Source organism: Vombatus ursinus, unplaced genomic scaffold (assembly GCF_900497805.2).
Source record: "Vombatus ursinus unplaced genomic scaffold, bare-nosed wombat genome assembly UNPS02009205.1, whole genome shotgun sequence".
In the NCBI taxonomy this organism is placed as follows: Eukaryota; Metazoa; Chordata; class Mammalia; order Diprotodontia; family Vombatidae; genus Vombatus; species Vombatus ursinus.
Window position 1 is genome coordinate 20,720,093 of NW_020948983.1, and position 19,386 is coordinate 20,739,478.

The window sequence follows — 19,386 nt, forward strand, 5'->3', positions numbered from 1 at the left end:
ATATTATCTCATTTGATCTTCACAACAAGCCTGAGAGGTAGGTGCTATGATTATCCCCATTTTCTGTTGAAGAAACTGAGACAAAGGTTAAGGTCACACAGAGCAAGGGAGTGGGCTAGATTTGAACTCAGGTCTTCCTGACTCTAGACCTGACTCTAGATCCATTGTGTTACCTAACTGCCTCTAAATAAAGAAATAATGTCTGTGAAGTCCTTTGTAACGGTAAAGTACTGCATAAATGTGAGGTATTCTCAAATAGTAGCTACAGCTAGATTGGAATGGGGTGGAGAAGGCAAAAGAGAATAGCCCTGGCAGAGACTCAAGAGTGGGAAATACTGGACAAGAATTGACCGATGTCCCCATTTCTCTCTCCAAGTGCTTTGCTACTAATGCCTGTCTTTTATATCTCTTTGCCCTGCCTTAGCTGCAGTATCCCTAGTAGGGTGCTCAGCTCACCCTGAGAGGGCAATAAATACTAAATGACTTCCCTTTGGGTGAACTAGATTCTCACAGTCAGAGTAACTGAAGTATAAGAAGAGAAGGAGATGACTGCTTACAGCTACAAACTCATCACAGCAAAGCCTCCAGCTCTGGAAGCCTAAAAATGGAGTTAACCAAGAGTTGGGGTAATTGAGATTCTACACCAGAGGGCACCTTCATCCCTCCTACCCTGCTATAGGAAGGGCACCCAAGAATATAGGTATGAGTCTTCCATGTCATCACAAAATATTCATCCTCTTCCCTGAACACGCTTCTCCTCTGACCCCTAGGGCTGTGAGCAGGGTGGTAGGGATAGATCACCTGGGCACTCACTGCAGGGTCCCCTTGGCTCACGCCCAGGGATTTCTTCAGCCGGAGGATCCTAACCAACTCATGACTCAGCTGATCTTTCATTTCCTCCAGGGTGGCGCGGGAGGCTGTCCCAGGAGAGGAGAAGGCCAGGGGCTCCACACTCTTCTTGCCCATGAAGTGACCTGGAAATGAGATGTAGAGATCATGGAGAGGGCAAGGGATGAAAGGGAGCAAGTTGGAGAAAGGGAGAGTGAGAGAGGTGACCTGAGGCAAGGTGTTTCTGGGGAATGAATGCTGGCCCGAGGATCAGAAGATCTCAGTTCCTCTTTGGGATGCATAACCTTGGTCAACTCAGCTAACCTTTCGAACTTCTCTGTGGTTTAGCTTTCTTGTCTACAAAATGGACTAATTGAATTCTATGATCCTTTAAACTCTCACCAAAGGATCATAGGACGTAAAACTGGAAGTGGCTTTAGAGGTCATCTAGCCTAACCCCTTCATTTTACAGAAAAAAAAAACAAACAAACCGAAAAACAAAAAACAATTTCTGAGGTCCAGAGAATTTAAGAGATTAACCTAAGGCCATGCAGGTGAGCAGGCAGCAGAGCTGGGTTTCAAAGGGATGTCCTCTAAGTCCAAACCTAGTAAGTGCTCTTTCCACTATACCGCAAGATACAGCCCCGCCCCCCCCAAGAGACTTTAGTCAATTCTTCATACCCTCCACCTCCTCACAGTGTGTAGGGGAATGGGAATGTACTTGCCAATCTCTTCATAAATCTGTACACATTTGGTGTTTATTTGTGTGTGCATGTATCTCTGGGTATTAAAGCTAGATGGGGGAAAGGACTGAGATCCCATCTATTTCTTTTCTGTCTATTCAGGACCTGGGGAGAAGAGAAGCTGAAGAACAGGATGTTGAAGGATAAGAAAAGGGTAGGCAGATGGGACTAGTTCTAGGAATGTTGCTTTTTAGCTGTGTCTCCTGGGGCAAGTCATTCAAGCTGAGTTCTGGTTTCTCCACCTATAAAATGGAGATGGCAACAATGCTACTGGTAGAGTGGAGAGAACTCTTGACTGGAAGTCACTGGACCTGGGTTTGAATCATTCTCAGGTCCAGCAAGTCGTCTACACTCTCTGAGGCTGTTTTCTCATTTGTAAAATGAAAGGTTGGACCAGATGACCTCTAAGGTTCCTTCCAGTTCTGAATCTATGATCCCATGATCCTCTTCACAGGGATATTATAAAGATAAAATGAAAGAACAGATCAGAACACATTCATAAAACTCTGAGGGGAGAGCTAGAATTATTGAAGTGGAGAAAAGAGGAAACAGGAAAGGTGGACAAAAATGGGTGCTCTGAGAACAAATAGCAGAGGGACAGATAAAGGGAATGAAGAGGGAAACTAGCGAAGGGAGGAGGAGAAAGAGACTTGTAAAGAGAAAATGGGAAAAAGGGGTCAATGGGAGAGGGAAGACAGGGAATTATCATCTGGAGGTTCACAGAGCCTTCACCCCACCCCACCTATAAAACTGACACCCCAGATCATTTTTTCAAACCCAATGAGTGTACCTGTGGCCCAGAGGTTGCCTCTGGGGTGGATTTTGATCTTGGCTGCTTTATTCTGATGTTCCGCAAAGTCCAGGCTGAGCGTGGAAGTACTGGAGAGGAAAGCAAGGAACACCAGGCAACTCAGGAGCCGAGGGCGCAGAGGTCGGCGGGTCAGCTCAGAGGTCATGCTTGCCTTGGACCCAAATCCCACCATGTACCACTTGTAGGACTTGTCCCTGTCTAGTTGCTTCCCCTGCTCCCTCTCTCCTGCTCTGGGATTTCTCTCCAGCTCCCCTCCCCGCTTCCCTCAGCTCCCTTTAAGTCCCCTGGCCCTGGGGGTGGAGTCTTCTCTATGAATAATGCACAGATCTCTATCTACACTCTCACTGCCTCTGCAGTTCTAGGCATCTGCGTTAACCTGTCCCTGACTAAGCAGCTCTATCTGAACAAAAGGCAGTGAGATGCAAAGCTGAGTGATGGCTCTGGAGTCCAGAAGTCCCGGGTTCAAATCCATGCCGTCTCATAGGCTAGCTGTGAGGGATGTAGGACAAGTTGCCTTACTTCCCTGTGATGCCCTTTGTTTAGCTAGGAAAAGAATTAATGGAATTCAAGGGTTCTTAATCTGGGGTCTCTGAAAGTGTGTGTGTGTGTGTGTGTGTGTGTGCGCACGTGTGTGTGTGTGTACTGATGGAGTTTTTGATTATTTGTACACTGGGTGCTGAAAACCTGGGGTAGGAGGGAATGAGGCTATAAAGAAAGCTGTCTGTATGTGAGTGTGTTCGGAATATGTGGAAATCACAACATCTCAGAGCTTGAAGGATCTTAGAACTTAATTCTATGTATATGTATATTCTATAACTGTTTCAATGTTATTACTTTCCTTCTTAATGTGGTGCATTTTATTTTATACATTTAAAAACATGATCTGAGAGGGGAAACATAGGTTTCATCAGACTGCTGTATCGGACTGTGTTCCATGCCAGGAACAACTTGCACTAGAGGATGCCTAAGATCTTTTCTAAATCTGTGATCCTGACACCCCCACCCCCATCCCAGGAAGTCTGATGTCTCGAGACTGCAAGGAGATCACAAGGTCCACAGATCCAAGAGTAATCCTCTCTGTTCCAGGAACCTCAGGCTCATTAACACAGTGGCTCACATAGGACTTTAATAATAATAATGATAATAGCACTTAATAAGTGATTATTAATTGATTGATGCCCAGTAGTAAAACTCCCTCTCCTTCTCTAATCTCCAGGCTATTTCCTGAGATGGACAAGTTTATTCATTCAACAAATATTTTAGGATTTTCTAGACACTGTTAGGGTGCCTGACCTCAAAGAATTTCCAATCTTAGTTGGGGAGATTAAATTTATGCAAATAATGATAATCCAAGGCAGGCTATGGTAATTGCCACGAAAAAAAGTGAAAAGAAAGTCCTATCAAGTATTAAAGGAGGGAGAGATGATGTCTAATTGGGAGGTGATCATGGAATGAAGAAGTTTCTTTTCATTAACAATTTTTGTCATAGACTTAGATGAAGGTATCAAATGAGATGGCATAATCTAATTATTAAATGGCATCATGCATGTGAGGTAATTTTGTACATCTTAAAGCACCATATCAACATCAGCTGTTTATTTTAAGCTATTTGAGTTTGCAAATGACCAGGTGTAATCAACAGCAGAACTACAGGATGGGAAGACATGACTAGGCAGCAGTTCATGGGAAAAGATCTAGGGGTTTTAGTTGGCTATAAGTTCGATATAAGTTAAGTGTAATGTGCAAAAATTTTTTTAAATGAATGTTAAAATTATTTTTACATGTAATTGGGGAAAATGTTAAATTTTTTTAAAGTGTAATTAGAAAAAAATTTTTTTAAATGTGGTGTGACAAACAAGAAAAGTTAACACAATCTTAGACCAAATTAAGGTAAATATAGCATCTAAATCAAAGCAGACTCTAATATGCTATATTCTATACCAGTCAGACCACACTTGAAGTAGAGAGTTTGATTCTAAGTGCTTCATTGAGAAACTGGAGTGGATTCAGAGGAAGGTGGTCAGTATTAGCAAATGGGAAGGGGAATGAGAGAAGGGAACAAACATTTATTAATCACCTACTACATGTCATGCACTGTGCTAAGCGCTTTACAAATATTTCATTTGATAAGCAGTCCAGAGATCATGGTATACCAAAATCAGCTGAAGGAAGTGAGGGTGAATTTAGCCTGGAGAAGAGATGATTTGAGGGGAGGGTCAGGTTTTGGGATTTCACTAAGTATAGGAAATTACTAGTGAGGAGACTTCCTCCAGCAATGTAAAATCTGCAAATGCTTTTTGACTGGCAGTCTTAGAGAGCTGACTGGTCCCTAAGAGGTTAAATGCCTTGGCCAGGATCACACTACAGATGAGAGTTAAACTCTGGTCCTCTTAGCTCTGAGGTTCTTTTTCTATCCATTACACCAAACGTGTCAAATAAACAACACTCCTGAGTATGGCTGAAGTGGATTAAAATGTAATTGGAAACTATTTAACAAAATAAATTAAAATACAATAAAACAGATAATATTACGTTTTAAAACAAAGTCAATATGCTGCCTGCAGGGATCCTTCTATATGGATTAATGCCCCCATCCCTATTTCAGCTGGACAGCACAGCTTCAGGCTGCCAAGTGGGGTGTGGGTGGGAGGGCAAGGTAGCAGCCTTCAAATAGGACTGGACTCAAGTTTGGATGGCGCCAGTGGTCAGAATTAGAACCAATGGGTGTAAATTACAGGAAGCCAGACTTCCCCTCCAGGCAAGCAAGATCTTCTTAATGCTTAGAGATGTCAAAATATGCCATGGGCTACCTTAAGAAGTTTTGAGTTCTCTGTCTTGGAAAAGGGTCTGAAAGGAATCTGGATGACTACTTACCCTTAGGGATACTGTAGAGGGGATTCATGCACTGAATAGGAGCATGTACTCTGTGATCTCTAAGATTCTTTTCAACACTAAGATTATTATACTAATTTTAGGGTGGTGTTTGGTGAGCCTGGAAGGATGTGTAGGATTTTAACAGGCAGAAATTGTGTAGGGAAGTAGAGATAAAGGAAGGACATCATAAACAGGGGAGATGCTGTGAGAAAACAGCATCGAACAGTTGGTTTTGCTTTCCTGGCTTTCTTTGTTACAAGGGAGGATTCAAATGGAGGGAAAGAGGAGGAAAATATATTGGGAAATGACTGGAAAAAAAGGCATAAACAAAATTTATTTTAGAAAAGAAAAGGAAAGGAAAGGTACTGAAGTGGGAGAGAGTGGAATATTTGCATGAAATGATTACTAGTCTAATTTGGCTGGTACAAAGGCTATCTGTAGGGGAAGAGTGCGAGATAAATCAAGAAAGATAGGCTAAAGACAGAGCATGGGGGTCCTTGGGTACAAGGCTATCACATTCAATGAATTTTGTTCCGTAAACAGTCAGAAGCCACTGAAAGCTTTTGATCAGAAGAGTGATATGGTCAGGTGAATACTGGTCACAACACTCGGAAGGATTATTTGAGTGAAACCGGAGGCAGAGAGATTGGCCAGGAGGTTATTGCAACTGTCTAGGCATAATGTAAGAAGCATCTAAATTAGGGTGAAGGCAGTGGAAATAAAAAGCCTTTTTATGGAGGCTGATCCCAATTATCTGGTGGGAGGGAAGGAGAAAGCTATTCCTAATTAACTCTAACGTTGGACCCTCATTCCATCCTTTCCATAGTTTTCTTTGGAATGAGCTAGACAGTAGTTAGAATGATACCTTGGAGGTACTGAGGTGCCCAAGAGACAAAGGAAAGTAGCAAAAAGGCATACTGACACTATGGCCTTGGCCTCTACATGTACCAGCAAAGTGCCAATCATTTCGAATTACTCTTTTTGGCCAAAAACATATGGAGCCACCATGGGATCTGGAGGGATGCTTCAAAATGGATCAGAAGTTCAATTTGTTTCAACAAATATATTTAAATACCTTTTATGTGCAAGACATTACTCTAGGTACAGGGGGTCAAAAGCTGAAACAATAACAATTGAACCTTCAAGAAATTTATACTCTGAGAGAGGTGTATAAAATGTACACAGACAAGTGTGATAGAAGGTAGGAGAGCCAAAGTGCAATAAGATTTGAGAAAAGAGAACATTTTCAGCTGGGAGTAGTCGGTCAGTCAGCAAATATGAACTTATTAATTGCCACTAGGGGTGCAACAAAGGACTTCAAAGTCTAATGGGGGAAACAACCCACAAACAACTATGTACAAACGAGTTATATGCAGGAAAATAGGAGATAATAAACAGAGGGAAGGCACTGGCATGAAAGAGGATCAGGAAACGCTTGTTGTAGAAGGTCTGATTTTATCTGGGACCTGAAGGAAGCCAGGGAAGTCAGGAGGTGGAAATGAGGAGGGAGAGAATTCCAGGCATGGGGGACAGCCAGTGAAAATGCCTGGAACTGGGAGACTGAGAGTCTTGATTAAGAGACAGCAAGGAGACCAGTGCATTGAATTGCAAAGTACATAAAGGGGAGTCAGGTATCAGAAGACTGGAAACGTAAGAAGGGCTCAAGTCATGAAGGGCTTTCAATGTCAAACAGAGGATTTTCTATTTTATTCTATAGGTGATGGGGAGCCCCTGAAGTTTTTTGAAGGGGAAGAAAGGGGACATGGTCAGAACTGAACTTTAGGAAAATCACTTTGGCAATTGAATGGAGGATGGGTTGTGGTGGGGAGAGACTTCAGGCAGAGAGATTTAAGAAAAGAGGTTATGGGGATAGTTGAGACATGAGATGATGAGGGCTTATACCAGGGTGGTGATAGTATCAGAAGAGAGAAGGGAGCAAAAATGAGAGATATTATGAAGGTAGAATTGACAAGACTTGGCAAGAGATTGGACACAATTGGGGGTGGGGTGGTTGCTGTTGTTGTTGTTGTTGTTGTTTGTCCTTTTTCTCAAAGAGGACCATGACATCAAGGAGGTGATGCCTTGACATACAAGTGGATTGAATTTAAGTGAGAGAAGGCTGTGCAAAGTCACCAGCCTCACTTTCTCCTTCAGAGCCATATGGGTTCAGTGACAAGATATAGATCAGGAAGACTGGAGATGGCCCTGGATGCAGTGGGAGACCTTGGCCTTTTAAAGTTAAGGTGTTTCCCAGGCCTCAGTTTGACTAAGGCAATATCCATTCAATGGGAGAGTGAGAGAGAGTGAAGAGTTGAGGATGATAGGTTGTGAGTCTGGATGACTGGAAAGATTGTGGTACCCTCAACAATAACAGAGAAGTTAAGAAGAGGGTAGGGCTTGAGGAAAAAGATAGTGAGTTAATTTTTTAAACAAGTTGAGTTTAAGGTAGAGGACATCCATTTTTAGATGTCCAATAGGCAGTTGGAGATTTGAATCAGCAGAGAAGTCAGGGTTGGATTAGTAGATTTAAGAATCATGAGCATAGATGACAATTGAATCTGTGGAAGCTAAGATCACCAAGCAAAATAGGAAGAAGAAAAGAGGACCCAAGATAGAGCCCTGGAGGATCCCCACAGTTAGTGGGCATGACTTAGACAAAGATCCCACAAAGGAGACTGAGAAAGAAAAATTAGATAAGTAGGAGAACTAGGAGAGTTGTAGTATCATGGAAACCTAGAGAAGAGGGAGTCAAGGAGAAGGTAATCAGTGATATAACATGCTGCGGAGATATAAAGGCATGAGGACCAAGAAAAGACTGTGAGACTTGGCAATTAAAAGATCTCAGTAACTTGGAGAGAGCAGTTTGGGTGGAATGATGTCAGAAGCCAGGCTTCAGAGATTTAAGAAGAGAGTGAGAGAAATGGAAGACAGCCTTCTCAGACAGTTCAGCCAAGAAAAGGCAATGAGATATAGGATGATAGCTAGCAGTGCCAAATGGATCAGGTGAGTTATTTGAGAATGGGGGAGACCTGGACATGTCTGTGGGCATTGGTGTATCAGATAGACTTCACAGAGAAAGTGAAGCTATAGTCCTCAAAGGACTATAGTGAAAGTGAAGCTATAGTCCTCAGAGAGAGAAATGAAAGTGTTAGGGATCATGGGTTTTAGAACTGGAAGGCCCCTTTGAAGGGCCCTTAGATATCAGCTAGTTCATGCCCCTCATTTTACAGATGAAGAAACTGAGGCCCAAGGAGGTTAAAGTGACTTTCTAGAAGTGATACAAATAATAAGTTGAAGATGTAGGATGAAGGTGATGTAGATGAAGATGAGGATGTAGGATTTGACCCCCAAATCCAATACTCTTTTCACTAGTGTCTGCTACTTTGCCCTCTGCTCCATATTTTGGAGTCAAGCCAATCAATCACTATTTGGAGCACCTACTATGCCAGTGCTGACATTATATAGCACTTGGGGGTTTACAAAGAGCTTTTCATACCTTACTTCTTTCATGCCTCACAACATCCTGCATACCCGCACTGTGCTGGGTCGGGATCCAGATGTTTAAGGCATGAGCTACATCTGCCTTCCAAGAATTTACAATCTCCTGGGGAAAAATTGACTCACATGCACAAGGAGGCAGATAAAGCCAAGCAGACCATCCTAGCCAGTGTCTTCCAAAGGCGGGTAGCTCTCCCTGAATTTGGCCTCACTGAACTGTCTCTGGCTGATCTCCCAGCCTCCCCCACTTCTCATTCCTCCCCCTCCTCCGCATTTACACCTCTTTGCTTTGCTGTTAGCCCTGCTGGGCAGATTTAGCTTCTTTTCTATCACCCTCCCCGTCGCAGTCCTTTGCTCTGCACAGAGTATCTCTCCCTTCCCCCAGCACCCAGTTTATCTCCTTCAGCCTCCCTTTCTATGGCCATTAACCCTCTAGTGACAGGATACTTAGGTTTGAAAAGAGGGGGCTCTGAGGAAACGGGGAGACCTGCTGTGCAGAGTGGGTGGTCTTCTGTCTGACCTCAGCAACGTTGCCCTTTCCTACAGAAGTTTCACTATCTATTCCTTTCTCTCAGACTTCCTTATGACCGAAGGCAGTCAGGATATCAACTAAGTCCCCCTGACCTCAGTTTCCGCATTGGCAAAATGGGAATAATAATCGCATGAGAAAATCAAACAACACGTTTGAAATGGAACTCATCACTTTCTCCCCAAATCCACTTTTCTTCCAAACTTCCTTCTTTTTGTTGCTAGCCCCACCATACTCTCAGTCACTCAGGCTGCTATCATCCTTGACTCTTTCCTGACTCTCACTTCCCAATAACAACTACAGTTATTCATACAGACCTGGAGCTGTAAGGTTGATCTTGAAGCCCAACATGTCCAAACCCCTCACTTTACAAATGAGGAAACTGAGGCCAAGGGAGATGAAGGAACTTGTCCAAAGTCATACTCATAGTGAATATCAGAGGCAGGATTTAAACCTAGGTCTTCTGACTCCAAAAGCAAGTGTCCTTTCCCCTGTTCTGACCATGTTGCCTCAAATTACTGATGAGATCTATTGATTGGACCTCCAAAGCATCTTCCACATATCCCTTCCTCTCCGTTACATTGTTGCTACCTAGTTTAGACCAGCATTACTTCTTACCCGGATTATTATAATAGTTTCCTATTTGGTTTCCCTGCTTCTGGGATCCTCTGTCCAATCTGTTTTTACATCTTTGCCAAAACAACCTTCCTAAGGGGTGATGGTCCAAAGATGTCATTCCCCTGTTTGAAAACATTCTGTAGCTCCCCATTACCTCTAGGATAAAGTACTAGCACATCTTCCCCTCCTCCGTGCCTATTCTGGCTCCAACATTCCTTTCTTATTTCATTTTCTTCTTCTTCATACACTCCACATTCGGTATACCAGGTGGGTGCTGGAGCCAGACCAAACCAGCTTGTGAGAACAGATTATTGAATTTTCAATGTTAACATTTACACCTCAAAAACAGGCAAAGCTACAAATCAGAGCTTGACATATTGCTTTAATTGTTGAGACATAGGAAAGAAATGGAGAAAATGTTCATAATGCAGATTAAATTTAAGTGTGTCTTACATATGGGGTTTTTTTTTGAGAGTTGGTTGTTATACATTTATTAGCATACCACTGAACCTTGCCACATCAAACTACTAGCTGTCCTTTCTCCTGCCTCTTTATATGTTCTCAGTAATTGTCTTCTGTGACTGGAATATAATGCTTCTTCATCTCCACATTTCAAAATCTTTCTTTTCCTTCAATGCTCAGCTCAGGTGCCACCTCCTCTGGGTAGCCTTCGCTAATTCCCCAAGCTGAAAATGTTTCCTCTTACTTTAAGTATTCCTAGAGCTTATTGTTCTTTTCTTTGTCTCCATCATTCATTATTTTGTAATCTACTTATCCGTGCCTATTTTTAGTTTCTTTTTTCCTCTCATATTTTCTGTTCCTCCATTAGAAAGTAAACTCCTGGTGTAGCTAAGAGTCGCAGTGAATAGAGCTCCGGCCTTGGAGTCAGGAGGACCTAAATTCAAATCAGACCTCAGACATTTGACATTTACTTGACACTTACTAGCTGTACTAGTCACTTAACCCTTATTGTCTCACCAAAAAGCAAAAAAAAACTCCTTGGGGACATCTTTATAATTTTTATCTTATCTCCAGTGCCTAGCACAGTGCTGTGCATGTTTGGTGCAGAACCTTGATTTCCTAATGTAGGGAACTCTCAGTGAGTAAGCTCCTTTCTACCAAGGCAGATCTGCAACTCTTCTGACATTTATTGTCAGAGAATGGCCTGGGGATGTTAGTGAAAGGTTAAGCCACTTGTCCAGTTTCACACAGCCAATGTGTACTTAAACTCAGGTCTTCTGAACTGCCAAATTGTCTCTCTATCCACTAATCTAGTCTTTTTTCTCACCTTGCCCATAGTAGGTGATTAATAACAAATGTTTGTCAAATTAGCCTGTAGGGGGAAGAGTAAACTATTCCCTCTCTGGGATATCTGCCTCTCTTAGAGCCACAGAAACAGTCTGAGCCCAGGAGAGGAAAGTGGAAAAGATGAAACACTAATAAGGCCTAGGATTTCTCCTATTACTCCTATTACTGGGTGCACCAAGGCATGAAAGCAACTTCACAGTTGATTTTAGACTCCCAGACTGAGTTCCAGAGGCTTCAGGGATTACCCAAGAAGAACAAAATGAAACGGATTAGGCCCCCTTTTTATAGCTGTTTAGGGCAGAGGGGAAAAGAAGGAATATAGTTAAACTGCCCACAGTATATCACATAGACTTGACTGAGGGGCAAGCTAGATTTTACATAGCACTTTGTGCCTCTGCTTACCATATTCTATTTTGTATCATAGTTATTTGTGTACATATTTCATCTTCCCCATTGGATTGTAGGCTTCTCTGGAATCAGGAGGACCTGAGTTCAAATAAGGCCTTGGACACTTACCAGCTGTGTGACCTTTAGGCAAGTCACTTAACCCTGTTTGCCTCAGTTTTGTTATTTGGAAAAGGACATGCAAACCACTCCAGTATTTTTGCCAGGAAAATCTCAAATGGAGTCACGAAGAGTCAGACATGACTGAAACAACTGAATAACAAAAATGTCTTCTTCAATCATGGCCCAGGATCATGGTACCACCCACCTTTAGTACACAACTTGGTTTGAATAATGATATTCAAATGGATGTGGAATTTAGTCAATTCAGAAGTTCCCTCCAACGTTGCCGATTGCAACCCATTCATACCCATCCATCCTATATAACTTGTCCAGGTCTTCCCATACATTCACCACAGAGGGGTGCTGGAAACCATACTTTCTCCCAACATGTTGATACTGTGTTTATTTGTGGAATAAGGCACCCTTGGTTTATGGAGGAGCTTTTTTGTTGTTATTTTTCTTACTATACTATTTCAGGAAGTACCTTTGCTTTAAACTTTTTGTCCTTACTCTGGATTGTAAGACTGTCTTACAGTCATAGTTGACTAGAGTCAAAGTAAGCACTGGTGGGGGCTCATTAATTATAGTTGTGGGAATACAGATGCATAGAGCACCTTGAACCTGGAGCAGTAGTACCATGGAGTCCCATGGGATAGGTGCCACATTGAACTCAGTCTTTTACCACCAATGCCCCCATTCTTCAAGTGCTCTTGGAGATTTATGAACACTCATCCAGGTTGCACATACCTGAGCTCATGGACAATCTTTTCTGAGTGCTAATTGACAAGGGCCCACAAGTCTAGCTCAAGAAAAGTCTTTTCCACATGGACTGGTCTTTGAGGAAATTTAGACTGAACATATATTCAGCACTCACAGCTATCTGGGGCCAGGAGGATGGGGGCAGGGAGGGATCTAAAATGGCCTGGTCCTCATAATTAACTTAAAGATGACATACAGTCAGTGACATTGGGAGGTGGCTGTTATCTCAGGATAGGCAGTCTGCTCAGCTTAAAGAGCAATAAATATCCTGAGAATAACCTTCACAGAAGCTACTGTTATCTTACCATGGGGGGAAAACACTTTCTACAGAAGTTACAGGAAAGAAAAAAAAACCTGTTGAACTTTAAGCATGTAAACTTCTGAGGTTGCAGGCATCTATGATTCAGAAAAGAAAAAAAAACAACTATTAATTCTTGCTTTAAAAATTAAATTTTCTTTTATTTTCACAAAGATCTACCTTCTCTTCTTTCCCTTCTTCCCCTCCTCCCATTGATAAAGCAAGAAAAACAAAACCCTCATTACATACTAGTCAAGCAAAACAAATAACCACATTGGCCATGTCCAAATACATACATATATATACACACACATATGTATATGTATGTATACCTACATACGCGTACACATATATGTATATGTATGTATACCTACATACACGTACACATATATGTATATGTATGTATACATACATACACATACATATATATCTGCCCTATAGGATCTATCACCTCTGTCAGGAGGTAGGTAGCATTAAACTATTAACTCAATATGAGATACACACACACACACACACACACACACACACACACACACACACACTGAGTTTAATCTAGAAATACATTCAGTTCAGCAAAACAACAGGAGAGAACAGGGAGAGAAGAAAGGAAAAAATAAAGGAAGGGTAGATTTGAGGAAGGATTAGTCATGAGCGAAACAAACCTTCAGCCCAGAAACAGGATCATGAAGAGATTTAAAATAATGGTAATAGCTAGCATTTACATAGCATTTAATGTTTGCAAAGGGCTTTACAGATATTATCTCCTTTTATCCTCACAATAAGTTTGGGAGAAAGGTGCTATTATTATCTTCATTGCACAGATGTGGAAACTGAGGCAAACAGAAGTTAAGTGACATGACCATGGTCACACAGCTAGCAGGTGTCTGAGGCTAGATTTGAACTTAGGGCTTCCTGACTCCAGGTCCAGGGCTCTATCCAATCTCCACCTAGCTGCCTCCTTAAAAGTAAAGTAAAGGTAAACTAAAATTTTATTTTATAAAATGCTTTGCATTCAAGAAAAAGTAATAATAATAATGGCTAACATTTATATAGCCCTACACTGTGCCAAATGTTTTACAATTGTTATCTCATTTGATCCTCACAACAACCCTGCTAGGTAGGTGCTATTATAATCCCCTTTTTAATAGATGAGGAAACTGAGGCAAACCAAGGTTATGTGAGTCGCCCAGGGTCACACAGCTAGTAAGTGTCTGAGACTAGATTTGAACTCGGGACTCCTTATTCCAGACCCAGCACTCAAATCATTGCGACAAAAATTTCTTCTATTTACAAGTATTCCAGACATGGCGGTGTTCCAAAAGAGGAGAAAGACAGGAAAGAGGGAATACCAGGTAGTAAGATGGGATGCAGCTAGGGCATTAACAGTTTGTTGGAAAGAGAAACACTAGATTCGCCCCCGAATAGAGGGGGATTATCTACTAAGTCTACACTCCATAACATTTAAGGAATGATAAAATTTAGTGAGTGTGGAAAGAACCTAGGTCCTGGAATTAGAAGGTCTGTTGATTCATCTCAGCTGTTTACTACCTAAGAGACTTCTGGCACATTCCTTCCCCTCTCTGAGACTCAGTTTCCTCAACCATTAAAAAAAGGGTTTAGATTAGATGGCCTCAGAGGTCCTTATAGTCTTAAATCAATTATTCTATGGAATTCCATTATAAACAGGTTACCAAAAAGAGCCCTAGAATTGGAGTAAGAAGAACTGGGTTTAGATTTTATCTCTACTATTAGCTGGTGATGGGACCTTGGGCAAGTGATTTCCCCTCTCTCTGGATCTGTTTTTCACAATGGAAAGAGGGACCAGTGCTGAATCCCAGCTCTGCCTCTTACTGTGTGACTTCGGGCCAGCCACTTAATTTCTCTGAGATCTCAGTTTCCTCATTTGTAAAATGAGTCTGCTGACCTGGATGACCTCTAAGGTCCCTTCAAAGTGCTAAACTCAGGATCCTGTAGCAGATACAGGAATCCTAAGAGGTAGAGGAAGGTTTTATATTTTTTTTAATTACATCAACTCTGAGGAGGGGTGGAGGGAATTGCTCAAGGTCACATGGTGACTTTGTACCAGACAAGATGAAAGACTTCTGAGAAAATGGAAGGTTTGCTCCAGAGTCCTCATTTACAAAATGTGAAGGTTGCACCAGAAGATTTCCAAGGTCTTTTCTATGCCCGCGATCCTACACTCTTTTTAATCTAACTCTGGGAAGAATATGGAGGACAGTGTCCAAAACACTAGTGACCTTCATAGGGGGAATTTACATGAAATCCAAGTAAGAGTCTATGGGAGGTAAATGTCATTAAACACCAGAACAGGTGACTACAAGAGGTTGTGAAATCTCTTCCCCCAAGATCCTTTGATCTCTATGTAAATAATAGATAGCATGTTGTATTATAAAGTAGCAATCATCAAAACTGCTTGGTACTGGCTAAGAAATAGAGTGGTGAATCAGTGGAATAGGTTAAATATTCAAGACACAATAGTCAATGACTATAGTAATCTGCTATTTGATAAACCCAAAGACCCCAGCTTCTGGGATAAGAACCCACTCTTTGAAAAAAATTGCTGGGAAAACTGGAAAAGAGTATGGCAGAAACTAGGCATAGACCAAAATCTCACACCATATACCAAAATAAAGTCAAAATGGGTTCATGATTTAGATATAAAGGCTGATATTATAAATAAACTGGGAGAGCAAGGAATAGTTTACCTGTCAGATCTATGGAGAACAGAAGAATTCATGACCAAACAGGAGATAGAGAACATTACAAAAAGCAAAATATATCATTTTGATTACATTAAATTGAAAAGTTTTTGCACAAACAAAGCCAATGCAACTAAGATTAGAAGGAAGGTAGAAAATTGGGAAAGAATTTTTTACAACCAGTCTCTCTGATAAGGGCCTCATTTCTAAAATATATAGAGAATTAAGTCAAATATATAAGAATACAAGCCATTCCCCAATTGATAAATGGTCAAAGGATATGAACAGACAGTTCTCAGATGAAGAAACTAAAGCCATCTATAGTCACATGAAAAAATTCTCTAAATCACTATTGATTAGAGAAAAGCAAATCAAAACAATTCTGAGGTACCACATCATACCTATCAGAATGGCCAACATGACAAAACAGGAAAATGATAAATGTTGGAGAAGATATGGGAAAATTGGAACACTAATGCATTGTTAGTGGAGTTGTGAAATGATCCAACCATTTTGGAGCTATGCCTAAAGGGCTATAAAAATGTGCATACCTTTTGACCCAGCAATAGCACTTCTAGGGCTATATCCCAAAGAGATCACACAAATAGGAAAAGGACCCACATGTACAAAAATATTCATAGCAGCTCTTTTTGTGGTGGCAAAGAATTGGGAATTGAGAGGATGCCCATCAATTGGGGAATGGCTGAGCAAGTTGTGGTGTATGAATGTGATGAACAGGCTGACTTCAGAAAAACCTGGAAAGACTTGTATGGTCTGATGCTGAGTGAAGTGAGCAGAACCAAGAGAATGTTGTACACAATAACAGTCATGCTGTGTGAAGACTAATATTGACAAACTTAACCCTTCCTGGCAATACAAGGATCTAAGACATCTCCAGAGGCCTTGTGATGGAAAATGCTATCCACGTCCAAAGAAATAACTATGGAATTTGAATTGCTATTTTTTTCTCTTCTGTTGAGTTTTCTTTCCTCTTTCTGATGGTTCCTCTTATTGGTTTTAATTTTTACTTACAACATCACTAATGTGAAAATATGTTTAATATGAATGTAAATGTATAGCCTATGTCAGATTGTGCGCCATCTTGGGGAGGGTGGTGGGGAGGAAGGGGGAGAAAAATTTTAAACTCAAAAACATATGTAAGTGATTATTGATAAATCAAAATAAATTAATAAAAAAAGAAAAAAATAATAGATAGCATGCAACTTTTTTCAGACCTTAAACTACTTGCACATAAACAAAAACCTAGTGCTAATTCACAGGGCCTTTGCCTCTCTCTAGTTCTCTTCTGAATGGACATAAAACTTTACAGAGTTGTAATCAGTGTGTACAAATGAGTTCATCTTGGGCTTTTGTGGATCAGCATTATTTCCTATGCAAATTACCACATATTGACATAGGGCTCAGTTGTTGTTGTTGTTGTTGAGTCATTTTTAATCATGTTAGATCCTTCATGACCCCATTGTGGGTTTTCTTGGCAAAGATACTGGAGTGGTTTTGCCATTTCCTTCTTCAGCTCATTTTGCAGAAGAGGAAACTGAGGCTAACAGGGGTAAGTGACTTGCCCAGGTTCACACAGCCAGAAAGTGTCTGAGGCCATATTTGACCTAAGGTCTAGGCCCAGAGCTCTATCCACTGTACTACCTAACTGTAGTTTATGGGATTTAAAGCTAAAAATAGACTTTTAGAGTTCATCCTCTCTAACACTCTCGTTTTATGGATAAGGAAACTGAGGCCCAGAGAAGTTATGTCACTTTTCCAAAGTCATACCAGCCTCAAGTGACAGACCCAGGATTCATCTCTCAAGCCAGTGTTCTTCCACTATGTCATACTACCTTACCAATTATTTGTGATTATAAATTACACTTGGTGGATCGTTAGGAATAAGCTGTTCTCTTTAACTGCCTGATCTGGGCACAGTCAACCTAGAAACAAGGCAAGGAGGAAAACTTAGAGAAGCTTTGATCCCAAATGTCAAACTCCAGAAGGGTAGAAGATGCAGCAGCATTCAGCCTACCCTGCAAAGCAGACCCTGGAATGAATACAGATCTGTTGCGTTGATTGTACTTATTGATCCTGATCCTTCCACAAGAAGTGGAACAAGGGATAGGTCACAGCATTTCCCAAAGACCAGAAAAACGCCTTTGGAGAGCATATGAGAATGGCACATCAATGTAATGGAATCCAACTTTGCTCCCCCAAAATGACACACATAAATAATGCAAAGAAATTTTGAGCAGCTAAATTGCTTAGGACTGTATTTTATTTTTTACTTTTAGGCAATTGGGGTTAAGTGACTTGCCCAGGGTGTACAGCTTGTAAGTGTCAAGTGTTTGGTCTGAGGCTGAATTTGAACTCAGCTCCTCCTAAAGTCAGGGCCGATGCTCTATTCACTGCACCACCTAGCTGCCCTTAGGACTGTATTTTAAAAGAATCAATCAACCAACAAAAGCCACAGAATTTTTTAAGCACCAGATGGAAAGGGTGGTGGGTATAGCACAGTGCTGATCAAATGTTATTTTTTGTTTGCTTTACTGCATTTGATTCAATTCAATTAACATTTGTTAAGCACTTGCCTTGGGCAAGGCATTAGGCTAAGCAGTAAGGATCCAAAACAAGAGATTTAACCTTCTAGGGTGATACAAAGTGTAGTGTAGGCCCTTTGATTGATTCTTCCCCACCCTCCCACCCAGCTAGTGAAATTACAGAAGACAAGGTGGGCAGGTAAGAAGTCTTTTTAGTCAAGCTTCATGGAATCACAGTGGCTATTCACTGGTTGCCAGAAGGATCAGCTATGTTCCCTGTGGCCCTTTAGAAAGCAAGACATTGGGGCAGCTAAGTGGTGCGGTGGATAGAGCACCGGCCCTGAAGTCAGGAGGACCTGAGTTCAAGTCTGGCCTCAAACACTTGACACTAGCTGTGTGACCCTGGGCAAGTCACTTAATCCCAAATGCCTAAAAAAAGAAAAAGAAAAAAATGTTAAAAAAAAAACAAGACATATTCTTGGAAGGTTCTGGAGTCAGAGGGATATGACTTTTGGCATTAGAGAAGAGGGCCGACTATGAAAGAGGGGACCTGTGAATCTAGAGAGAATGGCTTCTACCTCTGAGTTGTGGGGAGAGGATTTCTCTCTCTTCTCTCACCTTCCAATTAGCCATAGTATCTTACAGCAAAGCCACTCTCCCAGAAGGCAATGCCAGGTCTAGCAGGGCATAGGCCTAGTGAATCAAGGCCCAAGACAGGAAGAGCTTGGAGTTGAGCTGTGTAGAGGAATAGGCCTAAGGAGACCAGCTGAGTGACTTGTGTGGGGGAGCTAGCGTAAGAACACCACAAGAAAATAAAGGACACTGGGACCCTCATTGCCTGAGCCACATATGTTCCCTTGAATGCTTGCCTTCCTGCTTACATACTTGAAGTATGTGTCCTCTCTTCCTATTGAAGCAACGTATAGTAGTAGGAGAGTGTGCCCCAGGTTTATGGGGGGTATGTTTTGTTATTATTGTTCTTCAAATGCCATCTCAGTAATGCAACTTGCTTTGATCTACTTGCGTCTCCTGGCCAACTATTAAAGGTAAGTGCATGGGTAAGGGTTCTACAAAAGTACATACAAAGTTAGATGGGACTGCACCTATGATGTTATTGGATTAGGAACCCTCTGATAGGGAAACTCCTTTTTCTAAAGCAAGTCAGCACTATATGTGCAATTTATAATACTGTAACTAGAGATGCCTAGAGCAGTGGTGTCAAACTCAAATAGAAGTGGATTGGAGCTGGCCCACACTGACTTAGAAAACCACAAATCAACATTACCTATGTTGTATTGTATTTTTATTTATTTTGTTAAACCTTTCTTGTTGTTATTCAGTCATATCAGA

General features: G+C 41.4%; 1 protein-coding gene across 1 annotated transcript in view; it reads right to left on the reverse strand.

The window, feature by feature from the left end:
* Nucleotides 1–2,527, reverse strand: part of NMB (neuromedin B) — a 6,224-nt gene extending 3,697 nt beyond the window's left edge. Inside the window, exons 1-2 of the mRNA XM_027851483.1 lie at nt 2,362–2,527; nt 802–974 (exon numbers count right to left, since the gene is read on the reverse strand). Coding sequence (XP_027707284.1) covers nt 802–974; nt 2,362–2,527 — 339 coding nt within the window. The remainder of the gene's footprint in view (nt 1–801; nt 975–2,361) is intronic.
* Between the last annotated feature and the right edge of the window lie 16,859 nt (nt 2,528–19,386).